Source organism: Micrasema longulum, unplaced genomic scaffold (genome assembly GCF_059751315.1).
Source record: "Micrasema longulum isolate JH-2025_06_02 unplaced genomic scaffold, ASM5975131v1 h1tg003325l, whole genome shotgun sequence".
NCBI lineage: Eukaryota > Metazoa > Arthropoda > Insecta > Trichoptera > Brachycentridae > Micrasema > Micrasema longulum.
Genome location: NW_028280402.1, coordinates 10878 through 36296, shown reverse-complemented (window position 1 = coordinate 36296; position 25419 = coordinate 10878). Strand labels below are relative to the sequence as shown.

At 31.4% G+C, this 25419-nt stretch overlaps 2 protein-coding genes across 3 annotated transcripts; one reads left to right on the top strand and one right to left on the bottom strand.

Annotated features, from left to right (window-relative positions):
* Window positions 1–401: 401 nt before the first annotated feature.
* Window positions 402–4957, bottom strand: LOC148270866 (uncharacterized). The gene is made up of 4 exons (XM_088242115.1): window positions 4486–4957; window positions 3415–3515; window positions 2807–3036; window positions 402–1597 (listed from the first exon to the last, which is right to left on the bottom strand). The coding sequence occupies exons 1-4, from the start codon at window positions 4512–4514 to the stop codon at window positions 1526–1528; spliced, it is 432 nt and encodes a 143-aa protein (XP_088098241.1). The 5' UTR covers window positions 4515–4957; the 3' UTR covers window positions 402–1525.
* Window positions 4958–12027: 7070 nt separating this feature from the next.
* Window positions 12028–25211, top strand: Cdc42 (Cell division cycle 42). 2 transcript variants are annotated; one of them, XM_088242118.1, is made up of 5 exons: window positions 12028–12125; window positions 19486–19856; window positions 23386–23495; window positions 24047–24244; window positions 24328–25211. In XM_088242118.1, exons 2-5 carry the CDS (start codon window positions 19679–19681, stop codon window positions 24415–24417), a joined length of 576 nt encoding a protein of 191 aa, XP_088098244.1. In that variant the 5' UTR covers window positions 12028–12125; window positions 19486–19678; the 3' UTR covers window positions 24418–25211. The 2 variants fall into 2 exon arrangements, with proteins under 2 accessions (XP_088098244.1, XP_088098242.1); XM_088242116.1 differs by having other exon boundaries at window positions 19483–19856.
* Window positions 25212–25419: the final 208 nt, after the last annotated feature.

Below are 25419 nucleotides of genomic sequence, written 5' to 3'. Positions count from 1 at the left end.
TTGATGACATACACACGCACGAAAACAATGTTATTGTTAGCAAATAAGATATATTACCGTTTAAAGGAAATTTAATCCTTAATTAATTTTGAGAAATGCTATTTTTAACATTTCCAAAATGTTTTGTTTTCGTTTGCAAGTGTGTTTGTTATAAAGATTGCAGCGTACATAATTTTCCGGAAGTATGTACCAAGTTTTCTATGAATATTTTGATTGATTTGTGTATTATTTTACAATGTTTGCGTACCAAAATAAAATATAAGTTGAAAGACAGGATTCTTGCCCAGCAGTATTCAATTATCTATTATTTATTTTAATCATTTTTGCTGTCACTATCGCAATGCTTTATTAGTATGTATTGTGTTATATAATAACAATCTAATACGTACATATCGAAGTCTCAGCATTGTTTCTGTCTTCTTTGACTGTTTATTTTGTTAAAAATCAGCTAAGACAAGTGGATGCAACTAACTTACATAATTTAATCTTATAGAATTGTTGAACTTTTACGAGTCAACTCTGCAGTTCACTTCATGCGCATTCTCCTATGGCGCATAATCCTTTTTTCTTTATAAATTGTTTTTATCTCACAGTACATGAGTTATTTTTTACAGTATAAATTACACAGCTCCTCTCCATATGAACTGGTTTTTAGAAATCTTTCTCAGATTGGTCACGGTTGATTTTTCCATTCCAGTCGTCGGATATCTGAATTTTTACTCAATGCTTTCATTCTTTGAGATGAAAGAGTCTTATTACATTCTGGTAACAATTCAAATATTAATTAGGGGTTTTCACTTACCTTTTAATAAAGGTACAACTTTTATTATTCTGAATAAAACTAATTGTGACTTATAATCCAGACATTTTCATTATAAGTTTATTTCATAATTATTATTAATAGAAATATTATTGCTCTGGAAGATTTAGAATACAGATATTACATACGGCTAAGTTTTCATTTTCATTCATTACTAACTTTCAGGTTCATTACTAACGCCAAAATTAAATGGTTCATCATACGCAAATATTATAATAATTTACTTACCATAATAGACAATCGCTAATTAATTATAATCACACGTACATATGTGAGATAACATTCGCACAAATCGTACATTTACATAATAAAAATCTTAAAGATAAAATATTTATCAAAAAAATCAAATTAATGCTCGCATAAAAATGTGATATGATACATTCAGATTTTTTTCAGATAGACTACAATCGGAAGAAGACGCATGTAAAAATCGAAATAAGTGTACATGGATAAAAAAAATCATAGTGTACTAAATAAGTTTCAAAAACATAACAATTTTAACTTTTTATGTACATTATGCAATTTAAATAAAAACATATAGTTTATTTTGCAAAAAAAAGGCATTTTAAGTAGCATAATTAGCTCTGATGTAACTGTTTAAAATCAAAAACATTAATGTAATATCTTAAATGTCATAAAAGTCAAATTATTGTTATAATTGAATATTAAGATTTTATTTTTTGGCCATATTAAAAAAAAAATAAATTATAAAATACCTGCTATTTTACCCCATGATCTGCTCAATGTTCTCCAAGGTACGAGGCAATACAAAAGAATCTGTAAAAAAAAAAAAAATTAATTAGCATAAAATTCAATATTACTTTCTATCAATTCTAATAAATCATAAAAAAAAGATTTATGACCGTTTCATTAAAACGCATTGTTACCAAAATTATTCATCATACTTATGTGTAAATCTATGACAAAAAATCATTAAGATAATAAATATTACAATAACATACATTTTAAAAGATATGTTGATTAAGTGCGTGGTTTTTAAATTTAATTATGATTTAATAATAGATTTTTTTATAACTGAATCTTATACAGTATTATAATTGCTTTAAAAAATACATCTTTAAGAAACATAATTAATATCATAATTTTACATAATATATCAACAGTGTTTAGAACAAAGGCTTCAAACCACAAATTTGACAGTTTTTTTATTAGTTTTAATATGTTATTAACCAATTACGTGGGTCTCATACACATTCTGGAAAAAGGATTTCCCCAATAAGTGTTTGCTGTATAAATACTTTTGTTAGAATATGTATAAGATCATACCTCGTGGGTTAAAAACATGTTTTAAATAATGATTTTTTTCCATAAATGTGGTTTGAAGCCTTCGTTCTGAACACAGTAGATATAATATACCCAAGGAATTTTGGGAAAAACTCCTTTAGGAACGAGCAAATAACAATATTTATTAGAATTTATCAGTAAAAGTTAAATATTCATTTTAATAAAGTGTTCATTAAACCATTATAAAACATATATAATACTATATAGTATATATAGGCACTATTTAGGTAAGTCAGTTGCTTTATTGAAGTAGCATAAAAACATTTAAATGTGTGTAAAATAAAGATTTAAAGAAACATTAAAAGCATCCACCACATACCCGAATCCGTTTTAAAGACTAAATGTTTTTCTTGGGATTCACTCATACAGCGAGCAATTTTTTTTTTTCATTACGATTTGATTATATTTCTTCCTCTACTAACCAAACTCAGTAAGGAAAAGCGCAAACAAATATTTACATTTACAACTTTCAATGTCCCCCCTTTCACTATCGCTCTAAACCCCCCTCATCGTTTACAAGGTAGGGCTAAGGGGAAGTATGTATGAATAATTCTATCACCTAGTTCAAATCTCTTTATGTCGACAGTGATAGGAAACATTAGTATCTACTTTAAGACTACAGGTTGCGAACCAGTAGTCTTAAAAAGAAACAGAAAAATGTAAAATTATATGTAAACTGACCTGCCATTTCTGAGCTCTTCTGTGAGGTGCCAATTTCAATATGGACTTTTTCAACGGCCATCTTACTATGGCCGCTGTGCTACACACAGTCAAAAGGGTCTGTTGAGCAATGGAGCCATCCCAACCGATCCAAGGACCGGCCACTAAATATATAAATGAAGATGTGAAAATGAGATAGACTATTCCTGACACAAATCTCCGATTTTTGGGTCGATATGAATGCGCCATTCCTAAAATAAATTCAAATAAACTGGTTAAATAAAAGAACATTAAAATTGTAGGTTAAATAATATCTTATTAGATAAAATCATGTATTGTTTGCATATGATATGTAATCACTGGTTAAAAGTATCCATTGGCTTATCATAAAATTTCTAAAAACACACAAAGCCCTAAAATTACTATTTGAACACCTGTTTATTAAAATTTTGAAACAGTCAATGATTGTAATTAAAACATAAAAGCACCTTTTTCATGCAAATAATGTATGATAAAATCATATTATATTCATCCATTTAATAAAATCAACATTGTATTAGTAAAAGTGGTGAATTAAAATACTCATATGATAATTAAATTGTATAGTATAAATATCAATACAAACATACCACTGTCACAGCCCTTTGTTTGGGACACAAAATGCACATCTTTGGAACTCAGTATGGGTGATCTGTGATTATCCTTATAGGTATCATTTTTCATTTGAAACCTAAAATAATGATAACAATAGAGCATTTATTTACTAATGTAGCATATTGTTAAACTGTGTTTATACATTGACCCGCTTATTATTAGAAGTAAATCTTCCAATCAGACACTGACCAATTCTGATTTGAATCAAAGTAAATCTGGAAAGGTTATCTTGTATCTCGGACCTTGACTTATATGTTGGTACATTTAATTAACTGTAGTGCTTTCACACTTCTAGATCACACAGAGAGGGTATAATCTAAACTTGACCGAGTTACTACCAAGGTAAAGGGGAAAACTAGCCCAGTGGGGTTATAAAGAGATCAATCACAAGTAAAAACTATCTATGACGGGATAATGTGTACAGATGTTAGTTTCCAATGTATTGTACAATTTTGAAGCAGTATTAGTAGGTAGGTATATTGTGACCTAGAGCTAAATACTCAACATTATAAATAGATTTCTGGTTTATATTGAACTGAAAAAACTAATTTCAAGTTAACACAGTTTGATTTTTGATGCAATAATGTTAATGTATGTTAGATTATTCGTTGAGTGTAAGACATATTTTATTATACAGTATGCAGTAATGAGTTAATGTAACTTCAAATCAATATTGACAAATGCGTTGTGCATGAAGCGCAGCTAATTTTATCGTGTACCAACACGAGGTCATAATAAAAACATAATTATTTATTTCCCTTTCGATTGATAAAACGTCAAATGGTACTTCATTACCAAATAGATACCAATCGGCGATAAATAATCGTGATATACTTTTTCTAAAAAGCGTAATCTTGTGAAACGTAATACGGAAATAAACCATTTCAATAGCGGTCTAGCCTGCATACGTTTACTATTCAAATAAACCCTATCTTGGCTAAAAGGAAATGACTAAGTTCGTACGAAAATACAATAATTTACTATATTGAAAGTCGATTCACTATAGAATTTATATACATGGGAACATTAAATACAATATAACTTACTTTTCTCTTATATCCGCAGTAACAGTCATTGGTGTTGATCACCGAAATCACAGGTTTAAACAATAAATAAAAAAACGCAATAAAACAATGTAACGATCACGATCAATTTTAGACACGACGTCACAATTTCTCACAGCCCACCCACCATTGAAAAAACGGGCGTCTGCCGTGATCCACAGACTACAGATACCGCATTCATAGAAAATATAACAAATAACCTTGTCTGAAACCAGAAACAAAAGCTCTAAACACCGATGAATGGGTCGGAAAAATTCCAAAGACAAAATAAACTAATAGACAATAATAACCCCTTGTTTTTTTCCTAAAAATTTGCTAAAGAGCAGTTTATTAGTTTTATTACACACTATTTGAGAAATAAGTCTGAACTCCATAGGTTTGTTGTTTACTTTTCCGTTTTTTTTTCTTCTTTATTCTTTTTTGTTATTTTCAAAGTAACAAAAAAAAATATTTTCACTGTTTTATATTTGTGCAATATTTTGACTGTACTTTTATAATTGAATTTTAATAAAAACCAATGTCTGAGCACCAGATGAAAAACTATCGTGACAAATATGTTTAAATACTTTAAGCTTTTTTTAAAAAAAATATTTATTTATATTGTAATAACAAGTATATTTTATTGAATAAAGACTATAAAATACATTCGATGTTTGAGTTGTTAGATGAAATATATTTTGGGCCCCTCGTACATTTCTTCAACCTAACAACGAGAGAACCCTTTCAATGCCGATTTACCGCTTTATTTTTTTCCCTCCTTTTTCACAGTAGTAGCTGCTCAATTGCGGGATAATCTACCCACTAATGTCAGAGTTGCCCCTATTCACATTTATATTATATGTCACTATCTGAATATTTTAGTTTTTCCTTTCTCCTCCTTCTTTCCTTTCCACTTTTACCCCCTCCTCTCTTCGTAATAAAAACATTTACAATTGAAATATTCTAATTTACTTATGTCTACAATAATATGTTTTTACATATAAAACGGCCTTTCTTGGGACCACCACGCTATATAAAGTAGTTTATATTAGGGATCCGGTATGTATTAAAAATGTGCAGCCCTTCAATAAAGATTAGTATTTGTAACTTCAAGGGCAAATGGTGGTGCGCGCAACGCCGATGATATAAAACATTTACTTTTTAAAATAAAATACCAGTAGTTTTATGCGGGATCATTATTGACATCACGGAAGAAGAAATCTCATAAGAACTCGCCAAATCCTACCCAATCATATCAGTTCACAGAATGAAACAAGGCCTCAACCGTCGTCCCATCCCACTAATCATTGTCCATGTTGAAAACTTCCCCCTCTGGAAAGGAAATTTTCAACATCACCGATCTTTTTAACCTAAACATAAAAACTAAAAATCTTAACCACAAAAAGGTCGCGGTGGCATAAACATGAACTAAATTTTCAATGACATTTATTTATGGACTTTTCTGTCACCGTTGCTGTATTTTTAGTTTTTCGAATTTTCTCAAATGATTTGAGGCTTCCAAAGCCTAAAGTAATATAAATCAACTATCGAAGAGACTGTTCTTAAAGTTAAAGCTTTTTTACTGATGGTCGGACAATAAAGGCGCCATTAATTCCATTTAAGTAGGTGGATGCAAACATTAATGTTATGACGGATAAGTGCTGTCTATGTGCTGTCATACTCCAGAAAATTTACTATCAATTTACGACCAGTGTAAATATTTAATAAAAATCATTCAATTTAAAATTTTAAACGTTTATTTTCTATTGATGTTACAGCTGGTCGGTTCAGTCCAGAAAATTGTTACCAAAGGAAAAGCACCTGAGAATTGAATAGGTGCGAAAGTTTTCACGGTCACTGATATCCATGTTTCTTTTTTGAGTGATACCGTGTGTTTTGGATTTTTTCCAACGTTTCGGCTACCATTGCAGGAGCCACCTTCAGGGTAAACCGCGTGACACACACGGTATCACCCAAAAAAGAATCACATTGATAACAGCTGAGATATGAGATAATTCTTTAACTAATATCAATACACCTGAAAAGTATTTTTGAATGTAATATAACAAGATTCCAGCAAGTTTTGTCAAAACTTGTCTCTTCAAATTTGACATAACAATATTCCAGCAACTTTTGATAAAAACTTGTCGCGTCAAATTTTCCTTTTCAACCTTCCATCGATCTTAAATCAAGTTTGTACCAAGTTTCACTGCTATCTGGGATAGTTACTTGAACGATAGGCAATTAATTGTTAAAGTAAGGTCTTTTTCCTCTTATTATTTTAAGGCTACCAGTGGTGTACCTCAAGGTTCTCATTTGAGTCCGGTGCTTTTTTTACTTTTTATCAACGATATTACAATTTTTTTTAATGACGCCATGTTTTCACTTTTTGCGGATAACCTCAAAATATAAAGGGTGATAAAGACCTTTGAAGATTGCGTTTCCGTTCAACAGAACCTCAATTCTCTAGATGAGTGGTGTAAAGAAAATAAAATGTACTTAAACACTAAAAAATGTCAGATCATTCGTTTTCATCGAATAAAAAAACCGCTCATTTTTTGTTACAGTATTGGCGGTGTCAATCTTTCTACAGTATGAGTGATCAGTATGAGGATCTCGGGGTATTTTTTTATGAAAAATTGTCTTTTGTATATCATGTCAATGAAATTTCAAGCAAAGCATTAAAAATGTTGGGCTTTATTTTAAGAAACACAAAAAATTTCAAGTCAATCCAATCATTGAAAATATTATACTGTTCTCTTGTAAGAAGTAATTTAGATTTTAATTCATCAATATGGTCACCCTGCTTTTATGTTCATGTTTATAATATAGAAAACATTCAACATAAATTTCTACGATATATAAACTACAAACTAAACATTCCAATACAAAATGTGAACAATGACTATTTATTTACACTGCTTAACCTAACAACACTTTCTGAAAGAAGAACTATTAATGATCTCACTGTACTGTATAAAATTGTAAACTCTCTTTTTGACGCACCAAAAATACTTGAATTGATTAATTTTAGAGTACCTGCTGTCAACACTAGAAGTACTTTATTGTTTCATTGCTCCAGTACTTCTTCCAACCAACAAAACAATTCATTGATACCGAGACTGCATAGGTTAGGTAACACTTATGGAACGGCCGCAGACTTGCAGTGTTAGGTATCTGTCCAATTCTTTACTATCTTATAAGTCCACAATATCAAGTTTATTTGTAGCTGCTCGTCAAACTATTATTGACAATTCAATTCCATAAATTAAAAAATACTTACTTGTTTTTTTTTATTACCATATACTTGTTTTTTATTTTTTACTACTATATCAAATTGCATTGTAGTATTGGCAGATACGCATTTCATAGATACATATTTTTATTTCTTATTTTTTCGTGATAATATATGCTTGCTTGTTATTAATTTAACTTTAAAATGTCTTTCTTGCTTACCGTAACACTTTATTTATTGTTTGCTTTATAAAATTTATTTCATAAGCTTTTATCTTTGCACTTTTTGTTTATATGCCTACTGTTTTTTCTTGCATACCTTTGTTATTATTGTTTTTTTTTTTTACTTTGTAAAACTTTTTATTATATCCTTTTTAACTAATTTTACATATTTTTTCTGTATATTCTGTGTTTATTATTTAGTATGTTAGCATGTATTTCTTTGTTTTTTTGTAAATGCCTTTTGGGCGTTAATGAACAAAATAAATAAATAAATTACAGTGCAATTCTATCAAGAATTGTGATTAAATAATTAAAATTAAACATTGGCCCTTAGAATAAAGAATATTCCAGAAACCGCATACGCACATTAAACAGAAGGCGACTAAACTACTCATAAATGAGTAGGTTTACGTTTTGACCCATTAGTTTCTTTGTAGACGTCGCTCAGTACGCAACTCCTGATTTGAATTCAACTATGCCGTGTTGTGTCCTTTTAAAGTGTAGAAATACTGCTAGGATCTTAAAGAAACAGGATGCAATCACATTTCATGTGTAATTAGCAAATGAATGTGTATGTAACAAATGCATTACTTAAAAAAATTATTATTTTTCCATCTGTCAGATTGTCGAAGAAACAAAATGAATATTTCGTTAGTGTTGCCAGGGTAGTAAATTATTTTACCCTACTTTGCTCATCTAATGAGAGAACTAATGAAAATTGGATCTCAGATTAAACAATTCCATCGTGGACATTTGACCGACATTATCTTTAAAACATCAAATATTTTTTGACGTGATATAAAAATATCCGTTTCATGTAAAATAAAATTTGTTTTATATTTTAAGTTTAAAGTTCATTAATTCAATTACTCTTATTAAATGACCGTTTTACTCTGTTGCGTCAATCAATATTTCCGCGTGCACAATAAAATTTTAGAGAAATTAACAGATTGCTTTTTTTAACCTTACATTTGTGTTATAATTATATTTTTCCCATCGTGCAACATTACGCGGCGGTATCACGAATGCGCGCGCGCGGCGAAATTGTGTCTAAGTGGGGGAATTATTGGACACAGTCCGATGTATTCAAATATGATTCTGCGCTCCTTCTAGACTATTCATAATTCTATGCATTATTACAATTGATATTTTGATGTTATTCTTGTACTTATATTTTTCATGTCTTTTGTTTGTATGTATATTGTTATTCCTGTCTGTTTATGTTTTTCTTATGTTTATAAATGTAACTTGTTTTTGGCCGATGTTATCAAGTTTTGGTAGTAGAGGCCCTAATAAAGAAAAAAAAAAATCTATGCATTGACAATTGTTTTAAAGTTGTGATGATGGTGATGTTTCAGGCATCCATATGTATAACTTTTTATTTATTGTTTTTTTTTTATACAATCCTATATTTTATGTATATAAGTACAATTGTATTTTTAAAGAAAGAAAAAGCTTTTGTTATTTGCTAAAGAGGAATTCTCTCGTCTAAATGTGTTTTTTTTATAATGTGGGCTATTTTCATTCAGTATTGATTTTTTACAATTCCGAATTTCCACAGGATATTTGGAAGTATTTTTTTCTTTATCTGGGTATTAATTTTACGCTGGCAACGCAACACTAAATTCGTTTGAATTTTGTATGTCGTATTTTGTAATGTCAATTAATATTTTGAAGGTTATTTTATAATACCCTTTAATGATACCCAGTAATTTACAAGGTGATTGAAGTATAATAATTAATATTGGAGGTGGATCCTGAGAAAAAAATATCACAATGTGGAATTACAAGCTAAACAGTTTTTATCTGTTATGAATAACGTTTACAAATAAATTGTTGAAATGATTGGTATGTATTTATGCTTTTTTATTTATTAGTCTTAATTTCGTATTTAAAGTAAGTTTTTTACGAATCATATAATTCGTTTTAGTATAATAAGTATTATTATTATTTTAATTTGTGAAAAGAAATATTTGCGTTCTTATGATTTACACAAATATTTCATTTTGAGGGCCATTTTCAACGAGTTGTAAATAACTCACTACTAGCAAATGGGAATAAAATTAGGGTAGAATGGGATTTAAACCACGGACCTGTGAGCCGTGAGTCCGAGACAGTGGCCACGGGACCACAACCCGTTTCAATAAGCACTCCCAGGTTGAGGTTATGTTTATCACTGACAGATGACAGATACTCCGACGTACCTACTCGTACATCGAATAGTCGTTAAAATAACAAAAGAAAGTAACCACATTAAAAACATAAAATAAAAAAATTATGTCAAATTATCTTGATCAAAATGTAATGTATAGAGCAGTAGCGCATAGAGCACTGCGTTGTCACTCCAATCGCAGCGTATCTTATCTAGATCATTTTTGTTACATGGAAGGTAAAGTGATCAGTGTTACGCTTCAGGTACCAGTCCAGGGACGACAAAATAACATAATATTAAACCATAACAAACATTTCACGTCGACCTGCCAGGTATTGAACCCGGGACCTCAAAAATTGTAGGCTAATGCATCAACCACTACACTACGAGGACGACTTATCCGCACTCGATTTCCCTTTTCGGGGTTTTTACCTGAGAGTAGTAATATATAATGTTAAGTATGGGCATCATTAATTTTATTTGTAACATTTGATCTAGAAAGAATATGAATACTAAGCCAAAAGGGTCCATTTGACTCGATGGCTACTTGTAGTAGGGGTCGTATTGACATGGATCTTGCAAAATGTGATTAAAGCAAGCCGCTTGGCACAGTTGTTCACTTGGTCAAACTGAGTTGATTAAGCCCGGTTGGCAGCGTTTCCCTCGCCGCCGGGGGGCAGGGGGGGGGGGTAAAAGTGTCGTTGTGCCGCGCGTCAGTCTACGATTTAAATCAAAGTCAGTTCGAGATACTAGGTCATGTTTGGTATCGTTTTCGCATAAATCAGAGCCAAGGAATTCATTTCTGAAACCATTTTATTGACTTTTCATAGTAAAAATAGGGAAAAAATAGAAAACAGGAAAAAAAAAGGTTTTTTTTTGTTTTTGGTAAATAACTTTTGAAGTATTGCGATATTCATAAAATAAAAAATATATTCATGTAGTCTCATTAAATTTGATTATATAAACTATAACTTTTTAAACACATTTTATGAAAAAAAAACCATTAATACCGCTCGGCAGAGCGACGCGTTGAGATCGCCCACATTCAAAAAGCTTTTCTCTCTCTCTAAGAAAAGGTTTATCTCTAGAAATTTGACGTTTTCGGGCTGATTATTATATTATATTACATATGCAGTTTAAATTTTATCAAGTTTTAATATTGGAAATAAGAAAGAAAAAAAATAGTAAAATAAATAAAAATAATTTGCTTATCCATTTACAACTTTTGAAGGATTGCTATATTTATAAAATAAAAAATATTTTCATGTAGTCTCATTAAATTTGATTGTATAAACAATAATTTTTTTAACACATTTTATGAAAAAAAAAACATTATTGCCGCGCGGCAAAGCGACGCGTTGAGAGCGCTCACATACAAAAAGCGTTTCTCTCTCTCTAAAAAAAGATTTATCTCTAGAAATTGAACGTTTTTAGGCTGATTGTATTATGCGAAAAATATTATATTGCATAAGCAGTTTAAATTTTATCAAGTTTTAATAGTAGAAATCAGAAAGAAAGAAAAAAAGTAAAATAAGTAAAAATAATTTGCTTATCCATTTATGACTTTTGAAACGTTGTTATATTTATAAAATAAAAAAAAGGTTAAGTAGTCTCATTATTTTTTAATAAAATTTACAAAAACGAAATTTATTTCGTTTTTGTAAAAAATTTTCTTCGTTCTAAATATTTTTTTAAATATGCTAATATGTCTTCTTGCCCATACTGATCATTGTGGTTTCGGATGTGACGGGTTTTAAAGAGCACTCTGTATATGTATAATGTTACGACGTTTTCTTTCAGTAGTGCAGCTCAAGTGTTGCAATAAAAGGAAATCTATTCTTTTTTTAACAGTTGATAAATTGATAACTAAAACTGGATCTCTTTTAGTACCTAACCGAGATGTAAAGTCCTGAAGTTTTTTTTTATTGGCAACATTTATACGTGCCCTGCCCATGCGTCCTGTTCTGACGTGTTTATGAATCGTTTATATTTTATAAAATACATGGAAGTATAATGCAGATTGAACGAATTTGAGGTATTTTTTTCCTATTTTCATTTCATTGTATTGTGCGTTTTCACAAAACGTTTTAGCAGTGTCAACACTTATGTTTTGTAAAACGTATCTCACCGACAAGATGGAGGTCGTATATGTAATTGCTTATTTTCTCTAGTTTTGTATTCTTGCATTTACGCGTATTGCGCGGCTTTTCACAATGCATGCTGCCCGTGATTTTACCAGAATTTTATCGTGTCATGAATTACAGTATGTCTATGCAGATTTTTTAAATTGTCAACACCAGTGCATAATGACAATATGCGATACGTGCCGGTGCCAGGCCAACGAAACTCTTAATTTATTCATTATTTATTAGCAGTTACAATGTTTGTCTTTTTACACTGTTTTAAAATATTTAAAAAATGCAAAACACTGTTTTAAATAAGCATAAAATATCTACATGGTATCTGTGCTTTGTAATTCCTCATAATTCCTTTGAAATTACTCTGCTTTTAAATGGGGCATTGAATAATTTAAGCCATAGTAATTCGCATTTGAAGTAGGTTTTTTCTGTTTCTCTAATTTTTGCAACACGGCTCTACAGGAAACATCGATTCACACAAGGAAAACATATTGAAATCATTGGTTAGTTCTATACACATAATATTTTACCTACAACTTTGCTTAGAAATTCAAAATTCATCAATTTCGTTACCAAATATGTATTTTACTGAAAGAAAATGAGCTTTTTTTTCGTATTACAATTTCCATTGATTTTAGTATGTTAACACTTAACCACTCGAATGCCAAACTAGCGAGACACAAAATGTACCCCAACTGCCGAGCATTTGGCCTGCGCGCACTGTATTTTAAGCATTTTTTTGCAATTGTAATTTTTACGTAAACACAAAATGTAATCGCTGATGGATTGCAATTCTTGGTTGGTCTCTTTATCAACGGTATATTTATGTGCCTTTAACTCTGCAATAATGTCTATATAAGATTACAGTTATAATTAAAATGTAGTACTTTGTCTTTGCATCACAAAACTGTGTAGGATATTAATAGGCTATCAAAAAAAATGAAAAATAGTATGGTATTTATACGAATACTAGATAAAATGGCCTTCAGTCTAGGGGTGTTCATTTTTAAACCAATCTACCCACTCGCTGTGCTAATTTGTTTGTAAAAATCGTAATTTTGTTCTATTATAATCATGTACATATTATATATCCCTAAATTCTCCCATAAACTGGCTGGTTAAATACTTTTTATGAAAAAGCTCGCGTTTCATTTACTCCGCAAACTGACGCTTTATTTTTTAAAAACTATTAAAATGCAATGGTGGTGATTTTATTACTTGAATCTATCCCTAAATACAATCAATAATGAAAAAATCATCATTCCCTTTCCGCATCTAATGGTGCATAGGGCACTAAATTTGTACACCAATCGCAGCGTATATTGATAATTTTTTGTTACATAGGTGTAAGATGATCAGTCCTACGCTTTAGGTGACAGTCTAGGGACTATAAAATATTCTATTGTGAAATCACGCTTTTAAATAAATATTTTATATCAACCATGTCGGGAATCAAACCCGAGACTTCTTGCATAGTATGCAAATGCGCTGACCATTACATCACGAGACCGACATAATGAACAGATACTTATATTTATCGTTATCTTTCTGAAAAAAACTCTTTTATTTTGAAGCTCAGATCTTAGCTCCGGGACTTATTAACAGGTACTGCATTAGAGCAGTTAAAAGACTGCTAAAATAAATTTTAAAAAAACCTAGAAACGGTGCTGTAATGTCGTGTTGTGATAAGCAAAAGACAGGATATTTTGAAATAGAGGTATTTAAAAAAATACAGAGCTAGCAAAATACGACTTCATTATTTAAAAAAAATAAGAGAGCAAGTATTGTATTCTATCAAACTCATGTGATATTATGGCCACATAAGAGTTGCAAACATAATTTGATTGTTTAAAATACACCATTTTCTAAATATAAATATTTCAAGAGAGGTGGAAAAACTCTTTGAGAAAGGAATAGGAAGGTCGGCATTTGCATGGCTGGTTTTTTTTTTGCATCTGTCATCTGGTAGGTTTATTGGTCACTTTACACATTTCTTTATTGGTTAAAAAATACTGATCTTAATAATTATTGTGATAAGTAATAGTGATGCAGCGTAACTATTATTGACTCGTGTATTTACTGAGCAAAGATTAACTGTCCAAACAATGTATATTTTTACAAATCGAATATGTCTAACACACCAAAATTTTCTCTTAATAAACGAGCGATGGAATGTTCTTTTAAAAATAGAGAATATCCATACCAAACTTGCTTATAAATACTTTAATTTATTATCCCTTTCTCTAATTACTTTGTGAAACATATTTTCAATGTTGTTAATTATAATAATCATTCCCTTTTCTGCACCCAGTAGTGCATAAGGCATCGCATTGGTTAACCATTGCAGCATATTTTGATCACCTGTTTCACGAAGGTAAGAATTAGATACTCTATTATTTAAAAGAATTAAAAAATTATAACATATTGAAGGTTATATTCTTTAAACTTCAAAAATATGACAGTATTTAAGGTGATCAGTCTTATGCCTCAGGTGGCTAGTCCAGGAACCATGAAATATTGTAGTTTAAACAACCTTTAAAATCAATATTTCACGTCCACATTGCCAGGAATCGAACCCAGGACCTCGAAAATGATAGGCGAACCCGCCAGCCACTTCACAACAAGGGGGACCTATCTCTGCTCGATTTCCTTATTCGGTATTTTTATCTGAGAGCTGCTATCGAGTTGAAAACGCTCATCCAAAGTTGTAGTTAATAAGTTGTTAATATTCATATTAAATTATCTTTTTACGTTAACACACAAAAATACCCTGTTAGTTCTTTTATTCGGTCAGTCCATCTTGTAGGAGACTATCCTCAAGAGGATAAGCTTAGCTCCTCTCAGAATATATTATATAGCGAGTATTTAATAACAATGGGCTATACAATGGAATTTCATCTTTGTAAGTTGAATAGAACAATATTCTATTTGTTCTATTTCAATAAAACATTAGTTTTATTTTTATGACTATTATTTTTTTTCCTTATGAGATCGTTTTTAAATGAGTTTGAGTTGAGAGCAAATTATGAAATATTTTAGTGCAAAAATACATTTTTAAATAAAATATTTCATGTTAGGAATTAAACCCAAAACCTCTTACATGGCAGGTAAACGCGTAGACCATCAGACCTCAAGGCAGACACAAATTATATATCCATAATTACATGATCACAAACTTATCTTGTATCTTTTTTTAGATATATATTATCTCAATAAATATAATAAGAGGTCAAACTGATATTATCTTTTTACACTCCTTCAGTTTTTTTTTTTTAATTATTTAAAAAATAAAAGCCATATTAATGTGCAGGCTACCCAAGCTGCAGCCTACGATGAGCTCTTGCCACTAAGAAAAATAAATTTAAAAAATCAATTGAAATAAAAACTCGATAAATTACATCATACGGCAATTGCAGTAATATATGACAATCCGAACATTATTTTTCGGATTTTGCAGCAGGTATATGACAAGGAATATAATACAGGTATTATGTTCCTTTTTAGGTTTTTAGTTAAAAAAAATTGCTTTAAAATGTGATTTTTACAGAACAATTCTTTAGAAAATTTCCTCTGATAAGGCCTACACTGCAGTTTCGGCCTAGGGACCACTGATCCTAAATACGCCGCTCTACAAATATATTAAATATTACCCTCTTAATAGTGCTAATAACATTTATTGTCTTTGCTTTATGATAATGTGCGTGCAGATAATCTAAGCGATTTTAGTATGCGGACAATTTTATTGTATTTGAAACAGTTGGCTTTTTAAGCTGTGCGAATTTACATATATATGTTTTTATTTCACAGGTACTAACAAAAATACGGCTTATTATGTTCTCTTGCTTTGGTGTTAATAACTTGTACTTATTCCAGCCCCCTTTTCATTTATGACTCTAAAATATTTTAATTTTTTAAATAAGTCACTTGTTTTTCTGTTTCCTATATGCTTTACACAAATGTTGATTTCTCCATTGAAGTTTTTATGTTATTCTAAGTGATTTTGTGGTTAGATTGTCTACAGTACTTTTAATTTATTTTTTTTAAATACTTATCTCTTAGACGTATGCTGGTTTTGCATTTAAATTGATGATATTGACTATTAAACTTAGTAAAAAAGATTTAATCTTATAAATTGTGAGGCCCTTAAAACGGGCATTCATTTGCCTCACTGATATTCTAATGTAAAATATTAATTAATTTCTTTAAAAATTATTATATACTGATGTGTAATTTTGAGAAATATGTTTTAAGTACTAAGCTAAAGCTCTCCACTTATTATTGTTGTAATTTAAATTCTAGTAAATACCGAAACTATTTTATTTGGAAACGGACAAAGTTAATGCTTCGAATAAATGCATATTTAAACCTTTAATAAATTAATGTTTTTATAAATATAATACTAATACTAATATTTTGGATAATACTTATTATCTGATACATTTTGTTTGTTAATATTCAAAATAAACTCTTGTAATTTTTATCCACAACAGTTGAGTAGTCAATTTCAGTACAAAAAACTAGGCTTGGATTTTTTTTAATTTTCATTTCACCGGGTATTGCTACTATGCCACAGGGACAAAATGTGTAATAACAATGTGTTATTACACATTTTATATTTATTTTAGCAAATTTTTATTTTGATGCAAGTAATAAACACAGTTTGCTGCATTAATATATTACTGAGTGCGTGTTTTTCTGTCAACTACATACAAATAGTATTAAAAACCTAACAATGGTGAACTTCTTGGTTCATACAAACACCTGCCAATGATGGGGTTAGTATACCCCATCACTAGAAACATAACAGTGGTGTAAGCGGGAATTCCATGCAGATATATAAGCTGTGCCTACCCTACTTGTTTAGTTAATCATTAAGTCTTTTGGAGTCATCATTAATTCAACCACACCAACACTTGATTTGTAATTTGAAAAAAATATTTTATATTTAACATAGATGAAGATTTTATGTACAGCCCTTTCACATAAAGTCAACTACACCATCAGAAAGTGTCATAAAATCGATTTTGAGAGCGAATGTTATCAATAATTGAGTTGATAAATCTTTGATGGGCGGACATAAGAGTATTACTGCATTTTTGTTCATTATGTGATTTATATGCGTAAATGTTCCTCGCACATGCCTGCATCAATGGTATAAACAGTACACTTCTATGACGACTCAAAACATAAATAAACAACTTTGCGCTTATTATACTTTGGTTTTAATAAAATAAGTATGCACATTTGTGTCATATTTTCAGTGGCATAAATAGTCAAGATGGTCTCAGTAATATAAGTAGACTCATTTCTATCATTCATTGAGTAGTACAAATAGTATTAGTCAGTTCTAGAAGTATAAGTAGACTCATTTCTGTCCCATCTTTAATGGTTCAAGTAGCATATCTGGAATATTTTTGTTATTTTACAAATTTTGTTATGTTATGTTACAAATTACTTGAATGAAATAATCTGTAAATAATAACCCACTATGAAGCAAAATATGAGTTCTGTAGTTAAATAATTGGGTTCATAATACTGTTTTTTTGCTCTCCCGAAAAGTTGCATTTTTGCAGCTATACTCTTTATGTCCACCCATCGAAGGTTTATTAACTCAATTTTACTGGTGTTCAAAGCTTTAACCTCAGATATCTCTGCTTTTTGGTTTTGTCACATGACACCTTTATCCACTCATGTCTTCAATTCAATAAATAACAATTCATTCCAATTTTACTAAGAAAACTTGTCAATGAACTTGTACTTTGTGCTGTGTAAAGGAAGTCCAGTATTTTTTGTCGAGATGTTAGAAGTTATATTAGACAAAAGGTGGAAACTCCCTCTGAAGGTAATGAACTTGTATTATGTATTGGTGAAGGCTAAAACACATTTCGAAGTTGGGGGCCTTAAACATTTTGGTCCAGTGCACAAAAAACCAGAATAACCTCAATGCATTTTTAACATGTTTAAAAGTGCATTGTTATAATTATTTTAATATCGGTTTTTTCATATATTTAGATTTCTTTTCTTTATTTTTATTTTCTTTATATTTGTGTTTCTTTTCTTCATTTCATATCATTAATTGTAGTGCTTTCGCACTTATAGATTACGCAGACAGGGTATAGTCTAAGCTTATAACCGAGTTATTTTTATCTACTCTGCCACTTTTTTTAATCACTTATCTTTAATTTTTAAATTATTTTGTTTTAAAAGAGCCTTTCTGGCATACATATGTATACACACATACAAAACGGGGAAGGAAACGTGGTTAAATCTGCTGACAGTGAATAAAGCGGTTGGTAGCAAGCGTGCTGAATTCAGACATGTGTATAATTAATATAAGGGAGTGAAACAAGGAGCGTGCAGGGCCATAGCCAGACTTAGTCAGGGCAGGCTCAAAAAATGTCGAGGCAGGCTGAATTTTTAACATTTTATACACATATAGGTATATACGTATAGGAATATTATTATAATCCGTCAGTGCTTAATAGTGCATAGGGCGCTGCATATGTACACTAAGTGCAGTATGTATCGATCATCTGTCACATGAAGTTATCAAGTAAGGCGATCGATCAGCCATGTGCTTCACGTGAAAGAAAGATCAGAGAGGATAGCTTCCTTTTACTCTAATTACTGGCTATTTTTTTAAAACCATTTTATCACATTTAAATTGTATCATAAAGGCAGAGCCTGCCCTGGTGTGCCCCTGGCAACGGCCCTGGCTGTGTGAGCGTAAGAAATTGCTGAAGAAAAGAGAGGGAATCAAAATTATGAAGAACTTCCAAGAAAATATTAGAATATTCTGGAAAGCAATTTTGAAAAATCCCAAAACTGTCAAGAAAGTGGATGTATGACACCAGTAATAGGAAAAGGCGGTAAAATGGTGACGAATGATAGTGGAATAAAAACGAGATAGAAGGAATACTTTAAACACATTGGGATTCTATTCATTATTTGTTGTTAATTCTACGCAGTCAAGAGAGATAAGTCCTAATTAAAGTTTTCTAAAATATTAACCTGCGTCATATTTTATTATGCACCTTAAAACTACACTATTTTTAGAAATTGACTTGCTTTATATACGAATCAAAACATGGTTCTTGAATCATTTCCCCTTTCTTTTCCCATTTTAAATCGGCTTTTATTTTTCTGATTTACTTTTGTTAATTTTTTAGATCTGTCGTTTCAGGCAGTAAAGAAATATGTATCAAAAACCATGTTTTTCTTTTGCCTATAAATTTCTAATTTTCTTTGTTACAGCAGGCCATTGGAATTATGTTCTCTTCAAAATCTCTGCATGTAAAAACCATATAAACACGACCGCTAAAGCTAAGTTGAAGATTGGAAATCAATAGAGATAAATCTTGATTTCATTGAAAAGTTGTATCATTTTCTTCAGAAATAAGGCTAAGCCAGATCCAACTGCAAGAATCTACTGTTAATTACGTTTAGCAATATGCAGACAATCAAGTGTGTAGTTGTTGGCGATGGAGCTGTTGGTAAAACATGCCTCTTGATAAGTTATACCACAAACAAGTTTCCATCCGAATATGTTCCAACCGTATTTGATAATTATGCGGTAACAGTAATGATTGGAGGCGAGCCATACACATTAGGACTTTTTGACACAGCGGGTGAGCATTTTGCACTAGTTCTCTTTCTAATTTTTGTTTCCTGTACTCCCACCATATATAATCATCATCATCATCCCCTTTCCTTACCTAATGGTGCGTAGGGCACTGCGTTGGTACACCAACCGCAGCATATGTTTATGATTTTTGTTACATGAAGGTAAGATGATCAGTCTTATGCTTCAGGTGCCAGTCCAGGGACTATGAAATATGGCAGTCTAAAATGCCTTTATAAATAAATATTTCATGTCGGGAATCGAACCCGAGACCTCTTGCATCGTAGACAAAAGCTCCGACCATTTGACCACAAGGTGAATATATATTTATTATATTGCTATATTTCTGATTCTTTTACAAACTATCACAGGGATAGAAATTTTGAAATTAAATTTATCACAGGGGAATGAGTTGCTAACTGGGCTTGTGAGCAATCTCAGGAGGCTCCCCAACAATTGAAATCCTATTCAACTACTTATAACGCTATTTGCAAATTTAAACAATCATAACATCTTCTGTTCTTACGTTAGTAAGATTTTGTATGCAGCTTTACTAGTCCACTATTATTTTTAAAAAGGAATCATTTTGTTACCATGCATAAAAAACTTTGTGTTTTTCTTCTTTCTGTGCCATATCAGGTCCCCCCGACATTGGCGATCACTTTAGAGAAGGCATTCCTGTCCTGCACTAGCTGGAACAGTTCCTAGACCCAGCGCACTCCCGTTCAGTCGCGGATGTTCCTTCTGCTCAACTCCGCGCTTTGCCTCGATCTTCCCCATCATGATTAGCTGTAGAAGCGCATATCTGCTTCTGCGCATGACATAGCCCAGATATGCGAGTTTCTTCTATTTTGTTGAGGACGGTAGCTCTTTTTCGGCATTGGCTTATCTGAACACCTCCACTAAATTTGTCTCCTCATATTTTAAAAGCCTCTAAAAGTTCATGGAGTTCACCTTGAGATTCAATTTTTTAACAAAACCTTAGAGCAGTATTGACCACACATAGCACTTTACCATCCTCTGTCTCCGTTTTAAATTAAGACTATCACTCCAGAAGAATGATTTCATATCATTGAATGCTGATCGTCCCATCTCTATTATGCATCTAATTTCCCTATCTGGGTCCAGATCAGAAGTGATTTGACTTCCGAGGTATTTAAAGTTAGCCGCTCTCTCGATTGTTTGACAATTCAGTTGCAATACAGCGCTATTGTTAGAGTTTCAACCAAACACCATCATCTTTGTTTTAGCCACATTGATGTTTTTTACCAGCTTCATTAATTTTATTAAGGAGTTTCTGAGGGACACATGCATTGTCAGCAAATTTGATGTTATTGATAATAACAAACATTTTACTAAAGTTATTAAGTATTTGTAAATAATCACTTACCGACTTTTCTATGTCTACCGGTTTCGAGACGTACCCGTCTCTTCGTCAGGACACCAATTACGGTTTTGCATGTTGGTTTAATTGTTGTCCTGACGAAACCGGTAGACATAAAAAAGTCGGTAAGTGGTTATATACAAATATTTAATAGCATTTAGTTATTGATAATTTTGCTGTTTACCCTTCCTAACGTCAGAGAGAGCATGCTTAAAGATCTTGTCCGAGTATAAGTAAAATAGTAAGGGCGATAATATTCAGCTCTGTCTCACTCCGTGCTTTATTGCAATATCTTTTGTTCGTATTATGACCTAATCTTACCACAGCTGTTTGCTGTCAGTAAAGATTCTTTATGAGATTAACATTCTTGTCGTCCAGCTGGCACTCCTGTAATAGTTTCAGTACTTCACTCTGTCGACTGCCTTCTTGTAGTCAATAAAGCAAGCAATAATGTATTTTTGTAGAAGGACATTCATTCCAAATAGTGCTTCAAGTGTAACCAAAAGCTCTCCTAAATCCAAACTGCACATGGTCCTATTCACATTTATCTCTCTTTCATGTATGGATAATTTTCAGGAGTATTTTGAGCATATGGCTCATAAGACTAATGAGTCAATAATCACTACGTTTTTTGGAATGCAGTTTTGGTAGTGTGATAAATATTGACTAGAGCCATTAAATGGATGGAATTCTGATGGAATTCTTCCTGTGTCATAAATTTTGCTAAAAAGCAAGCTAAGTGACTTGATCAAAGTTTTCTTCCTGTATATGTTTCATCATCTCTATAGATGTGGCTATGGCATGGAAAAATTCAGACTAGGATTGTAGGACCCTGATTGGGATTGTCAAATTTAAATTTTGTCTATCGTCTGCAAACAGGTCTTTTGATTCCCATGTACCTGTCAGTTCATCCTCATCAGGTATCAATTTATTATCGTCATTTACTGCTTAGTAAGCGTAGACCGATGTGCTTACATCGGTCTACGCTTTCCCCTTGTCACTCCGGATATCTTTCTTACTTTCGAACATTCTTATGCATCATGCTTTATTTTATTTTATTTTATTTTATTTTATTTGGGAAATCAACAGTTTTACATACATATTTTTAGTAAACAAACAGTTATAGTGTACAAACTCAGAACTAATAACAGATTTCCACATAGTATACAAAGTTAGTAAAGAAAATATATTACATATCAAATAAATACACACAATTTATACACATAAAAATGTTATTTTCATGTACTCAATAATCAAATAATTTTTTTATATTTATTTTAAGAACATTAAGTTACTGTAAATTGGGCGGGATTAGGACAAGAACGCTTGAAGAGGGGATAAGGAGGGGAAGGGAGATGTACATATTTATTATTATAATGTCTACTAAGTTACATAATGCATTTTTAGTGTAAATTTTAAATCTGATAGAGTGAAAAAATCTGAAAAAGTCCTACGAAAAAAAGCATTTTTAACATACGATGTTTTACTTATGCTTTGAACAAAGGATTTCTAATTCCTAACATTGCCTCTTCATCCATTCTTCTTTAGTCTTTCTTATTTCGGATGTGATTCTTCTGTGTATAATTTTGTATTGGTCAGCATCATTTTTATTATGTCTACGATGTTACATGAGTTCGAAGATATGATCAGTCATCAAAGACTGTTTCTTTCCTTGTTTTCCTCTCTTCAGGTTTTCATTGCTGACATCTTTTATTATTATTTCGAACTTGTTCCAGCTCGTATTAACATCAACTTCACTTGCATTATTATGTGTTTTTAACTATTTTTTTTATTATGAAAACATTTTACAATTATTCGTCTATTCAATTCTGAACTATCCTAAATGCCAATTTTCAATAATTTACGTTTATCTTAAACGCCAAACACTCGAAGTCATTCATCTAATCCTAATCCCCTGGGATACTTTGAAAGACAATTAAACTTTAATCTCTCATTTTCTCACTTTTAACAATTTTACAATACTCTTTAACATACCGTTTGTGAAGATGAAAAAATTGCTTTCCTGCCATTTTACTATTTGGCGTTTAGGATAGTTCAGAATTGAATAGACAAATTCTTCTCCAGTTGTAAATTGTTTTATTTTAAAGCTCTATGGGTGTATTTATTTTTACCATGAACATATATTTCACAGGTCAGGAAGATTATGACAGACTTAGACCTCTGAGTTACCCGCAAACGGACGTTTTTCTTGTCTGCTTTTCAGTAGTCCATCCAAGTTCATTTGAAAATGTCAAAGAAAAGGTAAGAAAAGTCCATTAATTATTTTATTTATTACTTTAAAAAGTGTTGAAATTGTAAGCCGAAAGCAATTCAGGCTAATAACAATATACATCTGAATTTTCAGCTCTTATAACGTTCTAAAAATTCAGAATAAAAATATTGTTCCACTTGTTACGTTCCATATTTTAAGCCTGTTTAACCGGTTTGTATTTTATTACTTACGGCATTAGTGTTTTCTTAAATCAAATAGAGTTCTTGGAACAGTAGGTGTTTTTAAAAAAAAATATTTTGAATCTTGAAATAGGGCACACATAAACATATTCTTATGTGTGCTCTAACAATAACGATGTACATATATTTAATTTATAAGTTGTTTTAGAAAATTATTGTATGAGAATTACCAATCAATGTCCGGCAAATACTTACATGGCTAGGCTTAGCTTAGTGCATTGGGAGGATTATGAAACAACCGCAAACCCCATAGAACTTTGATCGAGACTGGATAGTCGCTTGACATTTTATAATGATGATTTTTCTTCTTCATTGTTTTGTAAAAGGATTTTTTTTTTTAGTGGGTACCAGAAATAACACATCACTGTCAAAAAACACCATTCCTCCTTGTGGGTACTCAAATAGATCTTCGTGAAGATGCCGTCACAATGGAAAAATTAGCAAAGAACAAACAAAAGCCAGTTTCATTAGAACAAGGAGAAAAATTGGCTAAAGAGCTGAAGGCTGTTAAGTATGTGGAATGTTCCGCATTGACACAGGTACGATATGTTATAATGTTTATCTATATGTGCAATGTCACAATGGCCATGTGAGATTAACATCTTTCTTTATTTTTTTCTAGAAAGGGCTAAAGAACGTATTTGATGAGGCCATCCTGGCTGCTCTCGAGCCCCCGGAGCCTGTGAAGCGTAGGAGATGCATCCTGCTGTAGGTGTTCCCTCCCCGCTATCGTCTGCAACATCTTGTATACCTTCATTCTTACTCTAGACTTCCATACTTTGCTGGTACATTAACATAACAATATGATTTTTTTACAAGTACCATTTCATAACTGTGATGGATTTGTGTGACCCTGTTTAAATTTGCTTCATTTATTACCTACATACTATTAAGCTATAACGAACTTAAGTGTATTAAATGCTTTTATACTTACCAGGTGTATGCATAAGTTTTTTCCGGTTTTTGTGGTAAAGAAAACACGTAATTTTGAAGGGATTTTTTTTTTGTTTATTCAAAATATTGGCCATCGACCACACGCTTTTCCCATCTCTCAGGTAAGTTATAAATACCATGCCAGAAAGACTGATTGTCTTTTACGGCAAACCGTTTTTTGAAGTAGCATTTCACTTTGCAAGCAAGTGACTTTGCAATTTTCCATTTGCCGTTCTTTCAAATCGTGTAGGACCCATTTACCGAATTTATTGATCTTCCACATTGCTCATAAATGTCTGCTGATTGTTTCTTGTGACACATTTATTTATATTGCCGATTGCTGTTGAGTTTGAGTTGGTTTATCATCCAGTAACACCTGCAACTACTTATCTTCGCACTTTTGTGGACTACCAGAGTGGACTAAAATCACCGCGTTTAAATTGTCAAAACTATGTCTCATATGTTCTAATCGATGGAGTGTGTTCACCATAACGATGACTTTCCACAGCCGTTTTCTTTTGATTAAATAAGAAAAGCAATGCGCGCTGCAAATGTAATTTTTTTTAACACAAACATCAACATGATCGCTGAACGATACAACACAGACGCTATTGTTTGGCGGACTCAACTTGTGTGTGTTTGTAGGATAATGTCAGACAAACAAACTGACAGTGTCAAATTCATACACTGCGTACTGTTCGGTGGCGCCATATCTCAGTGAAACCGGAAAATACTTATGCATACACGTTGTATTTAAAGGCACAAAATGTACGAAAAAAAA

Coding starts and splice junctions, on each gene's coding strand:
- LOC148270866 (XM_088242115.1), bottom strand. CDS start 4,514: ATGACTGTTACTGCGGATATAAGAGAAAA. Junction 3,037..3,414: donor AACAAAGGGCTGTGACAGTG/GTATGTTTGTAT, acceptor AATTTATTTTAG/GAATGGCGCATTCATATCGA. Junction 1,598..2,806: donor GAAGAGCTCAGAAATGGCAG/GTCAGTTTACAT, acceptor TTTTTTTTACAG/ATTCTTTTGTATTGCCTCGT.
- Cdc42 (XM_088242118.1), top strand. CDS start 19,679: ATGCAGACAATCAAGTGTGTAGTTGTTGGCGATGGAGCTGTTGGTAAA. Junction 19,857..23,385: donor AGGACTTTTTGACACAGCGG/GTGAGCATTTTG, acceptor TATATTTCACAG/GTCAGGAAGATTATGACAGA. Junction 23,496..24,046: donor TTGAAAATGTCAAAGAAAAG/GTAAGAAAAGTC, acceptor TTTTTTTTTTAG/TGGGTACCAGAAATAACACA.